At 42.3% G+C, this 17,192-nt stretch overlaps 1 protein-coding gene across 2 annotated transcripts; it reads left to right on the forward strand.

Annotated features, from left to right (window-relative positions):
• The first annotated feature begins 8,226 nt into the window (after nt 1-8,226).
• On the forward strand, nt 8,227-13,746 carry LOC103178495 (serine/arginine-rich splicing factor 5). Of its 2 annotated transcripts, none has more exons than XM_042338197.1 (8): nt 8,227-8,323; nt 9,016-9,195; nt 9,483-9,553; nt 9,841-9,933; nt 10,236-10,305; nt 12,018-12,091; nt 12,734-12,844; nt 13,057-13,746. In XM_042338197.1, exons 2-8 carry the CDS (start codon nt 9,073-9,075, stop codon nt 13,334-13,336), a joined length of 822 nt encoding a protein of 273 aa, XP_042194131.1. In that variant the 5' UTR covers nt 8,227-8,323; nt 9,016-9,072; the 3' UTR covers nt 13,337-13,746. The 2 variants fall into 2 exon arrangements, with proteins under 2 accessions (XP_042194131.1, XP_042194132.1); XM_042338198.1 differs by having other exon boundaries at nt 10,239-10,305.
• Nucleotides 13,747-17,192: the final 3,446 nt, after the last annotated feature.

Below are 17,192 nucleotides of genomic sequence, written 5' to 3' on the forward strand. Positions count from 1 at the left end.
ACCCCTTCCCTCACCTCCTTCAAGCCCTGACTCAAGACTTTCCTCCTTGATCATTTTCCTCCTTTGGCCATCTCCCCAACCTCTTGGCCCACCCCTCTCGAATGCAAGGGTTCTATCAAATGCAAGGAATATTATTAAGATGCTAATCACCTCTGGTGTATTTCCAGCAGATAAGCTTTTAGTTTAGATATCTAGCCGATTTTTATTTGCTTTATCTTTTTTCACCACAAATGAACAAGTGCAGAGGTGACTCATGTTTGATTACTCAATTTTATTTTAAAATGTGGAAGGTGAAGACACTGGTGAATAATTTTGGAGGGGAATGATTGATGTTTGTTTTCTGTTGATGCCTGGGACTACAGGCTCTTGTGTGTCCCTGTTTGGCTCCATTCCACCATCCCAATGAAAAAAGAACAATTCAGGTCCAGCACACAGACTTGGCTTGTCCTCAACTGAACAGTGTTCAATGAAATACAACGCATATATTGAATACGTGAAATGTGTACACATTAGAAAGCTTGGCTTTCCCAGGTATAATACCATAGTTGGTTTCGCAGCACATAGAGTGATTCAAACCTCACAGCCAAAGTACAAAGTGAGTACAATGATAAATAATTAGCTGTCCCATAAATGAGTTTCTGATTTGAGTTACTGCATTAAAACATGCGGTCAAGTACAAAAAGATATAATAATAATAATAATAATATAATAATCCTTGCATTTGATATAGCGCTTTTCATGTTGGGAGGACGTCCCAAAGCGCTTCACAGAATACACTGTAAAGTGAATTGACTGTATATTTGTGGGCGAATGCGGCAGCCAATTGCGCACAGCAATGTCCCACAAACAGTCGTAGATTGAAAATGACCAATTTATTATTGTTTTGTTTTTGGAGGGATTATTATTAGGCTCTGTGTGGAGTAAGGAAACTTGCCCAAGGTTTCGCCCTGTGCCTGGAATTGAACTCAGGTCTCTCACTTGCAAAGCGAGTGCTCTAACCACTGAGCTACAGGACTCCACAAATAAAATAAAATATATGGCCAAGTTAAAAAACTGTTAATACCCATCCAATTTCTGATATGAACTGTATGTTTTTAAATAGGGGTTCACTGTGAACATCTAGATAGTAAACATTTAAATGATCACATATGACTGGGATAGTTTGCTGTGCGCAATTGGCTGCCGTGTTTCGCCCACAAATATACGGTCAATTCACTTTACAGCATATTCTGTGAAGCGCTTTGAGATGTCGAGAAGACGTGAAAAGCGCTATATCAAATGCAAGGATTATTATTAGTAGCAGTAGTATAGTTAGCTGCTCATTTCCCCACTTAGAATGCAGCCTCTATGGTACAAAAAAAGGTTAAAATGTACTCTTTTTAAAAATGTTGCAAATGGGAATAAAAAGTAAAATAATTGTTTTTCTTTTCTGATGTTCTCTGATGTCTTGCATTATAGGGTTGCTTCTTGTTGCAGAAATCCCTTCCCACACTTCACATTAGCATGCATTAATAGTATTTTCAAAAACACTGCCCATGTTACCAAAGCCACGAGCTGAGTTCTGCCAGGCTGGCAGTCTTTTCTTTAAGGTGTCAGTGCTACTGCAAGGACATCATTTCCCTTACAGTCTGTTGCTTGCTGGTATGGCAGGGCAGTTGTGTTGTTCCAAATTGTATTTCATGACAATGTGTTAAAGAAGCACAGTGCTCACAGTTAGAAAACATTAGTATCCTGGTGTGTTGTCAGTCAGTGCTTACTCTCTGGAGATGGAAGGGTCAAGTTTCAGGTTATTTTGTGGTGTTGCTCGCTATTGCACATGTATCAAAAATCATAGAAATTTCAAATTCAAATCAAACGGAGGGAAGTAAATACTGAATTTGACTGTAAATCATTTATATATCTTTGGCTTTGTTGGGAGGGGAAGAAGTACTTTATGCTCAACTCAAAATACTTCCTTCTATACTTTGCTGCGTTTATGCATTGTCAGAAAATGAAATAAATTGTGACGATGGGAGGGAGTATTGGGACAGCCAGTGGTTAAAACATAGGCAGCCTAGTTCAGTCAATGTCACTGCAACAAGAAACTTCTGGTTACAATTTACTGTAGAGTTCTTTGAATTCCATCTAGCTGAGATGTCGTTGACAATTTTAAGATATAGTTGAAGCAGTAAATTAGTTTTAGCACTGTTAGTGGCTGCAAAAAAAGAGCAAGTAGTGTTCTGGATAAAAGTCAAAACTACTAACAGACAATGGCCAGTTTTATGACTCACCTCCAAATGTTTTTGAACTTTGAAAGACAGAATGAGCTCTCGTGTATTCTTTGGTAGACTGAGTCATCAGAGGCTAGGGAAAAGGATGTGGAGAAGTTCTTCGAAGGATATTGAAGGAATAAAGGAAATTGACTTGAAAAATGGATTTGGATTTGTGGTAAGGTTCCTTTTCAGTTAGGTTCGTGAGCAAGTAGAGCACGTGGAGTCCTGTAGCTCAGTGGTTAGAGTACTCGCTTTGCAAGCGAGAGACCTGAGTTCAATTCCAGGCAGGGCGAAACCTTGGGCAAGTTTCCTTACTCCACACACCTAATAATAATCCCTCCAAAACCAAAAACAATAATAAATTGGTCATTTTCAATCTACGACTGTTTGTGGGACATTGCTGTGCGCAATTGGCTGCCGCGTTCGCCCACAAATATACAGTCAATTCACTTTACAGTCTATTCTGTGAAGCGCTTTGGGATGTCCTCCCGACGTGAAAAGCGCTATATCAAATGCAAGGATTATTATTATTATCATTATTATAAGTTAATAATTGCAGTTTGATTTTATTTATTGGCTTTGGGGCTTATCAGATAGCTTACCATGTTCCTGTACATTCCTATGAGAAACTGAAGCCAGGGAAGTATCAAGTCAGGAGCACCCTTTCAAATGTTGTCATGTTTTATTTAATATATAATCAGTATAATCAATGTCAGAATGAAATGTGTGCATCAATTTAATGTTGTTTCATTCCTCCAAAATATGGCTTTCATTTGTAGAAGTTTGAAGATCAGAGAGATGCTGATGATGCAGTTTATGTGCTGGATGGTAAAGAGTTGTTGCAGTGAAAGTTATAAATCCCCTCCCCCAGCCCCCACCCCTCAAAATAGGATACTGGAAAATGTAGATGTATTGTGTGCAATGGTTTAGCTTAATTGTTTCTGCAGAGTTACAGTTGAACACGCTAGAGCAGGGCTTAGAGAAGGACACGTTGGACGATATCATGGTCACTTTAGTGAAATAGTGAAATACAAAGGGAAAAAAAAGTTGACTATTGCTATTAAAGAGTATATTTGGTGTTGCTCATTTTCTTTCCACATCCTCTTCAGAAGGGGATGATTCTTTGAAGTGGGGTGAACTCACGTTGCTGTACATTACCAGCAGTCATCTGATGCCTCACCCATAATCTTTTATTTTTTTTAATATGCGAACCTCGATAACTTTTTGTTTGCAGAGTGTGTTTAAGGTGAGCCTTTCCCAAAGTCCACGCCAGTGCCTTTAGCAGCTGAGGATTAGACTTCTTTTCTAGACCAACGACTCAAAAGGGTCGATTTTTCTTCAATGTTCACCCTTCTTCGTCTTTGCTACTCACTTTGGAATAATTACGTTACACCTTTCTACCTGTGGCAAATGATATCAGAAAAATTTCCACTGGTTCTCATGCCAAGTATAAAGTGTGATTCTGATTTCATGATGTGCCAATTGGTGTGTCTGTCACCCTAGTCACATTGAAGGGGCTGCTAATGTCCATGCTAATAATAATAATACTAATAATCCTTGCATTTGATATAGCGCTTTTCACGTCTTCTAGACGTCCCAAAGTGCTTTACAGAATATACTGTAAAGTGAATTGACTGTATATTTGTGGGTGAACGCGGCAGCCAATTGCGCACAGCAATGTCCCACAAACAGTCATGGATTGAAAATGACCAATTTATTATTGTTTTGTTTTTTTGGAGGGATTATTATTAGGCGTGTGGAGTAAGGAAACTTGCGCAAGGTTTCGCCCTGCCTGGATTTGAATTCAGGTCTCTCGCTTAGAAAGTGAGTGCTCTAACCACTGAGCCACAGGACTCCACCATGTCATGTGGCTGATGTTTTCAAAATAAATATCTTTAAATCTGACAAATTGGAATAAAATTTGAAACCAGATTGAGAAAAAAATCCCAACAGTTCTGGATTTTGGTTAATGCGTGACAATCAATGTCTTTCTTTCAGAATGTGTGTTTACAATTACAATTTACAGTTATTAAATGTAAATGTCTAGTTTGTACAGAAAACGGGTTCATTGTTGAGAATTTGTTCTCCAGAATTAGCTGGCAGGTATCTTGTGTGTAACAATAAATCTTTTATTTTATTTGCCAATTGCTGTAATTAAAAATAAATTCTAAGATAAAGAGAGCTTTCAAGGTTATTTGAAATTTGCTTCTCAGTAAAGGCAGATAAATGTGACTTCATGTCTGTCTCTCGCATTGCCTTTCTGTCTTTAAGAGAGTTTATTTTCTTTCTAATTACCATGTATGAAACAAAAATGTAAATTTTACTTTGAAAATAAAATTAAAACTAGTGAGAGCAATTTATTAGCGACTATATTCATTCAATTGTTACCGAAATAGGGAAAAGCAACATTTTAATATGGGAAGGGGAAATAAAATCAGTAGTTACTAAAAATCCAGAAGGTCCCAGATTAGATCAGTGTTAAATTGCACAATCTGATCTGGGATGACATTTGACTGTCACAATTGGCTTTAGGATTTGGGATTAGGGAAGGGAAATTTGGTCATGATTTCTGGTCCTTATCACTATCCAATTACCCCTGTACCCCCAGTTTGGGTCCGAAACATTGACTGTCCAGTACCTTAGGACGTTCTCCTGACGTGGAAGGCGCTATACAAATGTAACTTTGTTGTTATTGTTCAATGTCAGGTTAGGAGAGAGTCAATCTTGACTGTGATGTCCTCGCACAGTTGAACAGTCTGCTGACATCCATTGTCCACAGATAAATAATGGCCACTTAAGCAAGATACCAACAAGCAACCTTTTGATGGAATCATACTCCAGTAGAAAGAAACAGTTGAATCCCTTTGGGAGAGAATAGTGGTGACAAACATACAAGTCACCCAATCTGAACCCTCAAATGGCCTACACGGGAAGGAGTGGAAACTATGGAAATTAATCTGAAGATGGACTATACTGAACTGATTATTTGTTTTATGTTCAAGTTTGTATTAAGTATTGCAACTTTAGTACTTCAGTTTTTTAAGAATATATCAGTAACTTATCGAATTTGCTTACCAACCTTGAAAGTCTTAAATGTGACATTTTATTTGGATTCTATGTTCAATTCTTTCCAAAATGTAACCATATATTCAAGCCTTTATTTATCAACCTCTTGTGTCATTGGCCTTGTGATGAGGAGTGATGTTTCTCTAATCGCTCTGGCTTGATTTCTTGGTTGGCCTAGTTGAATTGCCAGTCCGCTCCTACGTTTGTCAGGTGGTGATCTAGATCTGTGTTGTGCGCTGGTCTGACCAGTATTGGTGGGCGCTGGGTTAAGTGCCGGTTTTCCGTCCTGCACCTCTGAAAATGCTGGTAACAAGGTATCCTAACTTCAAGAGCCCTGACAGCTGACTCTAAAGTGAGAGGTCCATGATTGAAAAAAGATTAATTTGTAAGTAAGTTTGTTTGGAAGTTCGATTTGGAGTGAGGTGAGGAACCCTTGGTAACGGCACAAGATTAGCAGTTCTGGCTCCCATGGCAACCCTAGAATTTGCCTTTCGGAAGGGCGATGACCTAGTTGGTGAGGATGACTATACCTCAATGAGCACTTGTTATATTTGGCTTGGTGATAGCCTAGGGAATGGTACAGGAAGGTAATATAAATTTTGATGAACGTTAGAATCGTATATTGTGTAATTACATTTTTAGCGATCTGATTTTTCAGAATGTTTTAAAAAAGGTTTCATCTAACTGATCTGGTCTTGCATAGGATCTGAAGGATTTTATGCATCAGGCGGGAGAAATTGCCTTTGCAGACTCACACAGAACCAAAATGAATGAAAGGTAGGTTATAGAAATTTAGTTTTTGAAATTTCCAGCAACAAGAGTTTACACTTATATAATAGTGTCTATCCTATAATGTAGGATAAACGTCTCAAAGCGCTTAACAAATATGATGGCAATACCAAGTTGGCAGAATTAAGGATGTTGGCCAAAGGGATAATCCATGAGGAGATTTTGAAGGCAGGGGGAGAAAACAATGTGAAGATATTTGGGAAAATTTCCAGAGGGCAGAGACATTGTGGGTAAAAGCTTCGCCCCAATGGTGCAACAAAGGGAGTAAAGTAGACCAGAATCAAAAGAGAAGAGGTTACATGCAGAAGTGTGCAACTGCAAAGGAGGGAGGTGCATGTCTGCGTTAACTATAAATATATCACCGGAGGTAATGTTTAAATTTGCTGATAGCAATGTTGATTCAATAATGTGTCGACTTATGCATCTGCTGAAGACAGAAGGCCCGACTGCCAATGGTGGGGTGGTTATGTAGGTTTAAGAAGCAAGTTAAATGTTCCATGCTGGTATTTGTAGAAATGTCAAATATTTTTGGTGCAGCTATAACAATGGAAACACTATGCATTTTTTTCAGTCTTCAGTAACTTGAGACTCGTGATCACTAAGCTGAATAAAAATTAAATTAGGAATTTCATGGCCCAATTCAGCCAACAAAATTTTCTCGGGGGAAGAGAGTGAATTTTGAACCAACCTAATACACTTGATGGGTGGTGGAACTCTGTTCTATTTCTCACATTAGGAAGACAATGCATTGACCTACTGCAAAGGTTGCATCATTGGCACCAACAGCAACCACAATAAATTGCCTTTCAATGTCGGGAGGACATCACCAGTGGTGAAGAAGAAATATTCACTTTTGAAAACTAATTGTAAAAGATTGGTGCGAAACCTTACTTTAATACTTACAATGACATGCAAGAAATAAGTTATGACACAGTACTAAATAGACAATTTGTATTTTTTTTAATCTGTAAGGCTCAGTTGCTCAATAGACTAAAACACATTAAAGTAGTTATCCCCAGCAGGAGGGAGCTTGGAGTCAGCACCAGCAGAAAGAAAGATGATGGGCTGAATGGTTTCCACACGTACACTGCAAACTTTCTATTTTATTCCGGTCAACTGACATCTGACACACAAGAGACTCTTGAATGAAGAAAGTCTTTCAGCCTATTTGATCTCATCCGTTTCAGAATTGCCCGATTCACTGACTTGACAGTTGCAGCTATCGGGCTGTACCTTAAAAGAAACCCACCCTTCTCGACGCCTCCCTGTATCTGAGGGTAAACCAAATCTGTGGATGAATTTTTTAAAGTTGAATTCACCATAATTCCCGATGCTGGCATACCGGAGAAGCTTGTTGGATTAATGGCTGTATTTCTCTGTTGCATGCATCTGTTTTTAGAATTTTATTGTTCTTGCTCAGTTTGTTACTGAACTCAAGACAGGGCAAATTTGGCCCCAGGGTCACAATACCTCTTCAGAGGATTGTTCCCTGGAAATCCGGGGCATATGATCGCCCTACGTGTAGCGTAAAGAAGTGAAACCCATTACCGTTGCTTTTAAAGTGCCTTCAAACCAAGCTATGGCGCTGAGAATGTGGCGCACACAGACTGTGTGGGTAGTTTGAGTTTGGCTGCTGTTGCGTGTTCAGCATCAATAATAATCCGAGCATTGGAATATAACGCCTTAGCAACAACAACTTGGATTTATACGGCGCCCTCCACGCCGGACGGAGTCTCGGAGCGCTTTACAGTTAACGGATCCCGGGACCGAGCCCGGGGGGGTGGGGGGGGGGGGGGAGGGGGCACGCCGGACTGTAAATGCAAGTGGACGTAAAACTGTGTATCTTTGCGGGGCAAAGCGATGACATTTGGGGTTGGGTGCGGGGGGGGGGGGGGGGGGGGGGGGTTGGGTGGTGGGGGGGTAAGAGAGAAAGAAAGGGGTGGGGGAAAGTGGATGGCAGAGAGGAGAGGTGAAAAGAGGTGGAGGGAGGGAGGGAGATAGATAGATAGATAGAAAGAGAGAGAGAGAGAGTGTGTGGGAGTGAGTGAGTGAGTGAGTGGGTGGGTGGAGGGGGGGGTGGGGGGAGATACTGCCATTGCCTTGTGCTGGAGCTGTGGGTGGGTGGGCGGGAGGGAGGGGGCGGGGCTTGGGCGCCATTTTGAGCTGTGTCTGAGGACGGCGCTCCCTCCTTCAGTGCGGCGGCGGCTCAGAGACAGGTAACGAGGGCCGCGCCCGTTGTCGTTCACAGACAGAAACCATCCGGATAAGTAAACCAGGAACCAGAAGCGATCAGTTGGGCACGAAACCCCCACCACACACACACACACCCCCACACCCCCCCACCATGTCCTGCCGCCGATCGGGGACTGTTAGATCATTGTAGACTCTGGGGGGGGGTGGTGGTGGTTGTTGTGTGTGTGTGTGTGGGGGGGGGGCGCTGGTCGTGTAATTTGGGGCCTTCCTCTCTCTCTCTCTCTCTGTGTCTCCTTCTCTCTCTCTCTCCCTCCCCCTTTCTCCCTCCCTCCTGACTGATCAACAAAGGCCTCGGGCCTGGTGTTCGGGTCCCGGGAGTTGGGGCTCCGCACAGCTGACCACCATTTTGAAAAGGCCTGTCCTGGCAGGAGCTGCTCATCCCTTTTACCCCCTTTCTTGCCCCCTTTTCTTTCTCTCTCTCTCTCTTTCTGCCTTCTTTCTCCCTCCACCCCCCACCCCCCCACCCCTTTCCTCCCCCTCTACCCCCTCCCCCTACTTCACCCTTTCTCTCCCTCTGCATTTCTCCAGCTCCCCTCCCTCCCTCCACCCCTTTTTCTCTCTCTTTCTCTTTCTCTCTCTCCCCCCCACTATTCCACTCTTGATGCTGAACTTGTCTTTTTTTTTTAAAAAAAAATCGTCTCCCTTTTATCTCCAGGATTGCAACCAGAAACGTTTCGAAAGGAAGTGATTGTGTTATTTTCTGTCGGAGAGGATGAGCTCTCGAGTGTTCATCGGGCGATTGAGCCCTTACGCCACCGAGAAAAATGTGGAAAAATTTTTCAGAGGATACGGCCGGATTAAGGAAATTGATCTGAAGAATGGTTTCGGATTTGTGGTAAGATTTATGCAAATAGGGTGAACAACATTCCCCCATCTTAGAGCGAATCTGTCCAGATGCAAGTTGTACACCGACTGTGGAGCGCACCTGCCATTTCTCAATTTCTACCCAGTCTTAGTACTTGATACAAGTAAGCAACACTGCCCCTTAGAATCAGATAGCGAGTCGCTTTGCTTGATCATATTGGCAGAGGTGACTGAATGGCGTTGTGAAGAAAATGCTTGCAATAATTTTCTTGAAAACATGTAACTTTTGTGTTCTGTTGGAAAATCCACTTTGTTTAGGAGTTTGAAGATTACAGAGATGCAGATGATGCTGTTTATGAACTGGATGGAAAAGAGTTGTGTAGTGAAAGGTAAAACGCAAAATTCTGTGAATGTCTGGGGAAACTTAAGTTGGAAATTCCCAATGTTTCCTCTTCAATCAACCAGGTCCAGGATTATTAAATGGGGGGCAAGATGCATCTGCATGCATAAGAGAGAATACATACATGGGTGGAAACTCATGTGGAGTGTAAACACTGGCATGGACTAGTTGGGTCAAATAGCCTGTTTTGGATCTGTAGATTCTGCGTAAATGTGCATTCAGTTCTGTCAATAGTAATTTCAGCTTTTAAATGAGCTCTTGTTTTTGTTGTTGCAGAGTTACGGTGGAGCATGCCAGAGCACGCTCTCGGGGAGGTCGTGGCCGATTTCAAGGCCGTTACAATCAACGTCGCCCAAGGGGTGCAGGAAGGTGAGGTTGAGTGGGGGTATTCTGAAATATAACCATCTAATGGAACCAAGCCATTTCATATGTTACCAGAAGCTGTAACTTTGGATTGAATAGATTCTGATTGATGTTTGTATGGAAAACTTGAATTAGTTTAGGCTTCCTGGAAATTTAATAGAATATTAGATATTTTGGCTACTTCAGTGTCCTGTTATTTGGGCAATGGACCTGTTGTCCTTTTGCCATAACATTCCCATTGTTCATTTTCAAATTTTGCTTCTGCCTCCCACTTGTGTGGGATCTAATCAAATCTCGCTTTGTTCTAGAAGTGGTCCGCCAAGTCGCACAGAAAACAGATTGATTGTTGAGAATTTATCATCCAGAGTTAGTTGGCAGGTACGTTACTTGTAACTGTGACTATTGAGTGTAGCTTTGTTGATTTAATTGTGTTCTCGTATGAAATGTAACTGTAAATAGAGCTTTCAAGGTTAGTTGAGAGCCAGCTCGCAATAAAGGGCAGAAGTGACTTCCCCGTGTTTGCTTTGCAAATCTATGAAATTAGTTCAATAGTTTTATCTAAACCAAGAAAATAACTGGACAAAACCATGTGTATGTGACAGTTTATTGATAAAATAGCAAACTTTTAACAAAGCGAGCATAGCAAGCAATTGACCTCATAAAGTGGAAACCTGCATCATTTTTACAATGTCTGGGGGAAGGGGAAAGGCCTTTCAATTCCTAAATCACAACAATTGTAGCCACTGCTGTTTTCTAAGAATGTCACTTCCTACCCCGTTATTGTAAATGGACTCTTAAGGATAGGTAGATAAGTAGATCAGTCCTAAATTTTTTGAGTGTTATTAACAGAATGCGCAACTGATTGGTATAATTTCTATTGAAGTAAATTATGCTCTAGTCATTTTAATTTTGTTTGCTCCGCTTCTGCTGATCGGTCACTGTTATAGACAAGGGTGAAGGATGTATCAGATTCGGCTGTGGTATCCCCCCCTCCTCCATGGCTAATTGCCAAACAGTGTGAGGAGTGGTCTCTTGGGCGTGCTCCCCAAGTAAAGTAAGGGCTGCTTGCATCCTTGGATGAGTGGCACCCACAGGTAATAAAGGGTGGTGGAGAGGAGGTATCTGGTCCATTATGACCTGATTGTTCAGAAGTCATGCCGATGAAGAACTCCGTTAAATAGAATTGATTGGTCTCGATGGTGGTTGGCTTTGACATGTCTTTCACCCTCTGACCATAGATGGTCTCAGTACACAAGAGAGTAGATATTGATTTTTTTGATAATACTTAGTGTAATTGTTGCTTTCTAAAATGGAAGATGCAAATTCTATTTAAGATTTAGAGTAGCTAACTGATCAGAACAGTTATATATAATATATATTTAGTTTTCTGACCTTGAAAGCCTTTAGTATATGATTTGCTGTTTTTTTAAATGTTCAATTGTTTTCTGAAATTTAACCAAGTGTTAAAACCTTTATTTACCAGCCTCTCTTTGTGTCGTTGGCCTTATGACGAGGAGTGTCGTTGGTTTTCCTAATCGCTCCTACGTTTCAGGATCAGTTGGTGATCTAGATCTGTTTTGGGCTGGTCTGACCAACATTGGTGGGCACTGGGTTTAGTGCCATTTTCCTTGCTGCGTCCTTGAAAATGCTGATAACAAGGTGTCCTAAAGTCGAGAGTTCTGAGATCCCACTAAAGTGTGAGGCCAGCGATTCGCTAGTAGGGTTGGTTGGAAGCTCGATTGGAGTGAGGTGAGGACTCCTTGGTAACGGAGCAAGAATAGCAATCCCCGTTCTCATGGCAAAGCCAGAATCTGCCTATAGGGAGGTGATCGTCCGGAAAGGCTCCCATCGAATGGGTAGTGTCGGTCAAGTGGGTGGTGAAGAGCACCATCAGGTCTTCGATCGTAGTGGTACCTCAACGAGTGCTTGTTGCATTTGGCTGAGTGAATAGCCTAGGGAATGGTACAGGAAGGTAATACAAATTTTGAAATTAGAATTGTGTATTTCCTTTTCCAGTCATGTTATTGGAAAATTATAGAATTAATGTGTGAATGTGCTTTGTTTTACCTAAGTGATCTGATCTTGCATAGGATCTCAAAGATTTCATGAGACAGGCTGGAGAAGTTACTTTTGCTGATGCGCACAGACACAAAATGAATGAAGGGTAAGTTAAAGGAAGTGATGTGTTTGTATAAAGTTTGTCCGATCTATATAGTAATATTTGTGGAGTCCTGTAGCTCAGTGGTTAGAGCACTCGCTTTGCAAGCGAGAGACCTGGGTTTGATTCCTGGCAGGGTGAAATGTTGAGTAAGTTTCCATATTTCACATGCCTTTGTTTACCTAGCACAACCCAGTTGTTAGTCGATTGGCTTGCTTTTCTGGGAGTAATAATCCTTCCAAAAAAAAACTCAATCCACGACTGTTTGTGGGAAACTTCTGAGCGCAATTGGCTGCCGCGTTTCGCCCACAAATGTACAGTCAATTCACTTTAAGGGATATTCTTGAAACGTCTAGAAGATGTAAAAAGCGCTATATCAAACTCGAGGATTATTATTTGCTGCAGATGGTCATGGTCCATCTGCATTACTCAGTGTGAATATTGGAAAATATATCAACTAATTTATTACACAAGCAGACATGCATTATGGAGATGCGTGGTTGCAAAGTTTGAATTAATTGGTTAGTTATCTAAACCTATTGTGGAATTTCAAATTATTTGCATAACTTTTGTCCTATTAGACATTTTCAAATAACTTGTAGTTGCTGGAAATAATCTCACTGAATATTGTATTTTCTTTGCTCCCAGGATTGTTGAATTTGCCTCTTATAGTGATTTGAAGAATGCTCTAGACAAGCTTTCTGGCACAGAGCTTAATGGAAGAAAGATCAGGCTGGTTGAGGAACGAAAACAGTATAGGTAAGTATGGGGCACTAAATAGTTAAATGTTTGGCCTCTGCTTGGCACACCGCTGTGTAGGAGTATTATTTTCATGCAGAGTGTTGGAACTCCAATATGTGGTCATCATGAATGTCAATATTTTGTCTGGTATTTACTTAGAATATTTTGATAGTAAAATTGTAATGTATGTTAAATGGATTGCTTCAATTGTGCTTTCTCTTGATTTTTAGGTCACGGAGTCGATCTCGTTCCCGTAGCCGTAGCTCTTCCAGATCTCGCAGCCGATCTCGCTCCAGGAGTCGCAGGTCCTACAGTAGGTCTAAGAGTAGGAGCCGCAGTAAATCCCGTTCTCGTAGTAGATCACCCGTTCCTGCCAAGGAACAGAAAGGCCGCTCCCCTACTCCGTCCAAATCTGCGTCAGTGGAGCGGGCAAGATCTCGGTCTCGTTCACGGTCACGATCAAAATCCCGTTCACGTTCACGATCACCTTCTGTTGAAAGTGCAGATTAAGTGGTGCTTGTGGCGTACATTAATGTAGTGAAAATGGACTTTTACCCCCAAGTTAGTGAAAACTAATGTAAAATATGGTAAGTAGGAAGTGGTAAATTTCTGTTAAAATAAATCTAATTTTGTTAGGATTTCGGTACTTGCAACTATTGGAAGTACATTCAAATTGTATTCTCATATACAGTACTTAAGATTTTTATGCACAGGATTCTGATTCTTCCCCATAAAAATGTGTGATTGCCTTGTTTCATATGGTTTTCTTTTAGAAATGCATCAATTTGTTTTCATAATCCCTTCTTCCCCCCCCCCACCCCACCCCGCCCACTCCACGATTGAAATACATCCATCTGTGGCAAACATAATGGCATGAAATCCTGTTTTGTGTATGCTTTAAATAAAAATGATACCAGTTACTGATGAGTGTCTTTGTTATCTTTGTTGGATGCTTTTTTTATAATAATAATAATTCTTGAATTCGATAAAGTGCCTTACCACATAAACATTTTGTTCTTTTTCTCTTTCCCCACACCCACTCAACAATCATACATGTATGTATGTGCTGGGGCCGGTTTGGGGTTGCTGGGGCTGGTTTGGGGTTGCTGGGGATTGTTCACGGATCGTGTGGCCGGTTCGCGGATCGTGTGGCTGGTTCAGGCTTGCTGGGGCCAGCACGGGCTTGCTGGGGCCGGCGCGGACGTGCTGGGGCCGGCGCGGGCGTGCTGGGGCCGGCTCGGGGTTTCTGCGCCCGGTTCGGGGTTGCTGGAGCCGATTTGCGGTTGCTGGCTTGGGGTGGCTAGGTTGGCGGGCTGGCTTGGGGTTGCAGGGGGTGGAGCGGGCTTGCTGGGGTTGGAGCGGGCTTGCTGGGTCTGGAGTGGGCTTGCTGTGGCTGAGGCTGGAGCGGGGTTGCTGTGGGTGGAGCGGGGTTGCTGGGACTGGTTCGGGCTTGCTGGGTAGGGGTCGGGCTGGCCGGTGCGGGCTTGTTGGGGCAGGTACGGTCTTGCTGTTGACGGAGCGGGCTTGCTGGCGCCGGTGCCGGCTCGAGGGGTCCGGCGCGGGCTTGCTGGGACCGGTTCGGGGTTGCTGGGGCTGGCTCGGGGCAGCTGCTGGGACTGGCTTGGGGTGGCTGGGTTGGCGGGCTGGCTCGGGGTTACTGGGGCTGGTTCAGGTTTACTGGGGCTGGTTCGGGGTTGCTGGGGCTGGATCAGAGTATAGAGTATATGTATCAGATTTGGATATTAATTAGTCTTTCCTAGCTGTGAATAAAACTGTCACTGAAGTGCAAGAGTTTGATTACGTGCTGTGGGAAAACCATTGTCGCAATTTTCTATGTTAATTATATTATTGTGGCTGGGTACCCAGAAGATGAATTGTGGCTTTTTACTGATGTGATGGATTCTATTTAAATTGCATACACCTATTTGTAAAGTTCTGATCATGAAGGTAAACTTCGTACCAAAAAAGCAGGCCTGCACTATGCTCTATTTTTAAAAAATGTATTATTTACCAAACGTTGAATTGGTAAACACATTACATCATTGCAAGCAGGTGAAGTGTGATGGTTTCAGCTTTGTTCTGTTGTCGTGAACACAATATTAGGAAAATTGCATTGGTTGATGGTATTTTCTTGCTTAAACATGCCCGTCTCCCAAGGCAATGAAACCTTGAGGAATTCAGGTGAGTTGTTGCAGCTGAGCTTTGTTCCCTGATGCCTTGTTTGGGTGCTGAAGCGAGTTCTAACTTTGAGGTGCGAGACAGCATAATCTGATTCGATCACTCTTATTTCTCATGCCCTGCCATAACTTGTAAGTTAGTTAACTGAAAATTTCAAGGCAACCTCAAGCCTTGTCCATTCCTTTGAATTGTCAAACGCCAGGTTTCAAATGGAAACGGTACAAACTAGAGATTTGGAAGTCTATATGCTAGCTCACACATCATTACTGTGGACTGAGTCCACAGTCCAGACATTGAATTCAATTGTAGCACCCCACCACTTCAGCTGAGTCATATTTTGGATTTTCTGCATGGCACTTCAATCAGATGATAAACAATAACAATCTATGAATTTAGATAACTGTTGCTGCTCAATTTGTTTCTTTTTATTGTAACTTAATCTTGCTTTATCACATGCAAGGCAAAGTTTAACACTTAGTGTAACATTCCCCAGAAAACATTAACAATATTTTCTTTTGGAGCTGAAGTCAAAGGTTCATTGTACAGTTCGATTCTGTTACTGAAGTTTTGTTAATTATCTCGGATCGATTGTTGGAATGGAATGCGCACTCTCTCACAAGAGGGACACATCCTGCTTACTGAATTTCGGAAAGTATTAGGTGCAGGTTGACAAGAGCCAAGGATTGGGGGCCCCAGAGCTTGTGTTGGGGCACTGCTGGATTCTAACCACCTAAAGCCGCAAAACTTGCCATCGATATAGCAAACTTTCCTGCTGTTTCTCCAGCTAGGATCAACCTACCGGTTAGGCCTTTGGCTTGTGGAATTAGCAGGAGCTAAGTGGAATGGCTCCCTACCCCGTGACAGGCCTTCCAGGTCCTGCCAATGAGCGAAGCTGTCTATGCTGTGATCAGCAGTACCCTGGAACACTGCAGACCCGCCTAGCTCAGGAACCGGATTACCGAAACTGACACAGAGGGCTGGCTCAATTCAGAATTTCCATTGCCAGGCATGTTACCTTGGGAGCCAGTTGCCAGTTCAGCTCCAAGGAGACCCCGCCACCACCTCCCAAGGAGGATAGTCACAAAGAACAATGAAGTAAGTGAATGACCAATTTTATTTGGGGGGATTGTTGGCCAGTCTGCAATGGAGTCTTGGACCTGGAGATCAAAGTCCTGATGTGACGCATGATTCCACAATCGTCTGACCCAGATGGGAGAATTCTGGAAACTGACACCTTTGTTGATATTTCACTGAAGTGTCTTCTCCAGTACATTCCAAACCAGTGAGTCTTGGCAAGCTATTTAACATTTTAACAACATAACATGTAGGAGCAGGAGTAGGCCATTCGGCCCTTTGAGCCTAACCCGCCATTCAATCATGGCCGATCTTCTAATCTAACTCCAGCTAATAACCTGACCCTGCCTTATCCCCATATCCCTTAATCCCTTTTGCAATAAGAAATTATCTATTTTGAGAATGTTGCAGCCATGCTCACTCACATTTGTACGTTGCTGCCTACAAATGCACAGCCACTCTTATTTTTAGCTGAACATTAACTTCCACCCGAACATGGGAGATCTTTGTTTAATGTCTTGCTTGAAGGAGAGCACAATTGAGAATGCTTTGTTTTATATACATAGGTATACAATTGTGTAATTCCCCCCTCCCAAAAGGGTCATTGATACTGGTTGGGTTTAGTCTTCAAACTTAACTTACCAAACTAATTATTTTCACTTACAACAACTTGAATTTATACAGCACCCTTCTCTTTTCGAATATGGTCAAAGATGGGATAAGCAGTTTAATGTCTCATCTGAAGGCTGCCACTTCTGACATTACAGCACTGCAATGGAGACCATCTAATAATAATCCTTGCATTTGAGATAGGGCCTTATCGCGTCGAGAAGTCTCAAAGTGCTTCACAGAATACACTGTAAAGTGATTTAATTAACTACGTCTTGTGGGGGAAATGCGGCAGCCAATTGAGCACAGCAAAAAGTGTCCCACAAACAGTTGTGGATCGAAGTGACCAATTTGTTAATAGTTTTCTTTTGCTTGAGGGATTATTATTAGGCGTGTGGAGTAAGGAAATTTGCCCAAGGTTTCACCCTGTCCGGGAATCGAACCCAGGTCTCGCCCTTGTGAAGTGAGTGCTCTAACCATTGAACTACAGGACTTCAAAATGTGC

This window comes from Callorhinchus milii, unplaced genomic scaffold, assembly GCF_018977255.1.
Source record: "Callorhinchus milii isolate IMCB2004 unplaced genomic scaffold, IMCB_Cmil_1.0 Scaffold9, whole genome shotgun sequence".
Classification (NCBI taxonomy): Eukaryota; Metazoa; Chordata; class Chondrichthyes; order Chimaeriformes; family Callorhinchidae; genus Callorhinchus; species Callorhinchus milii.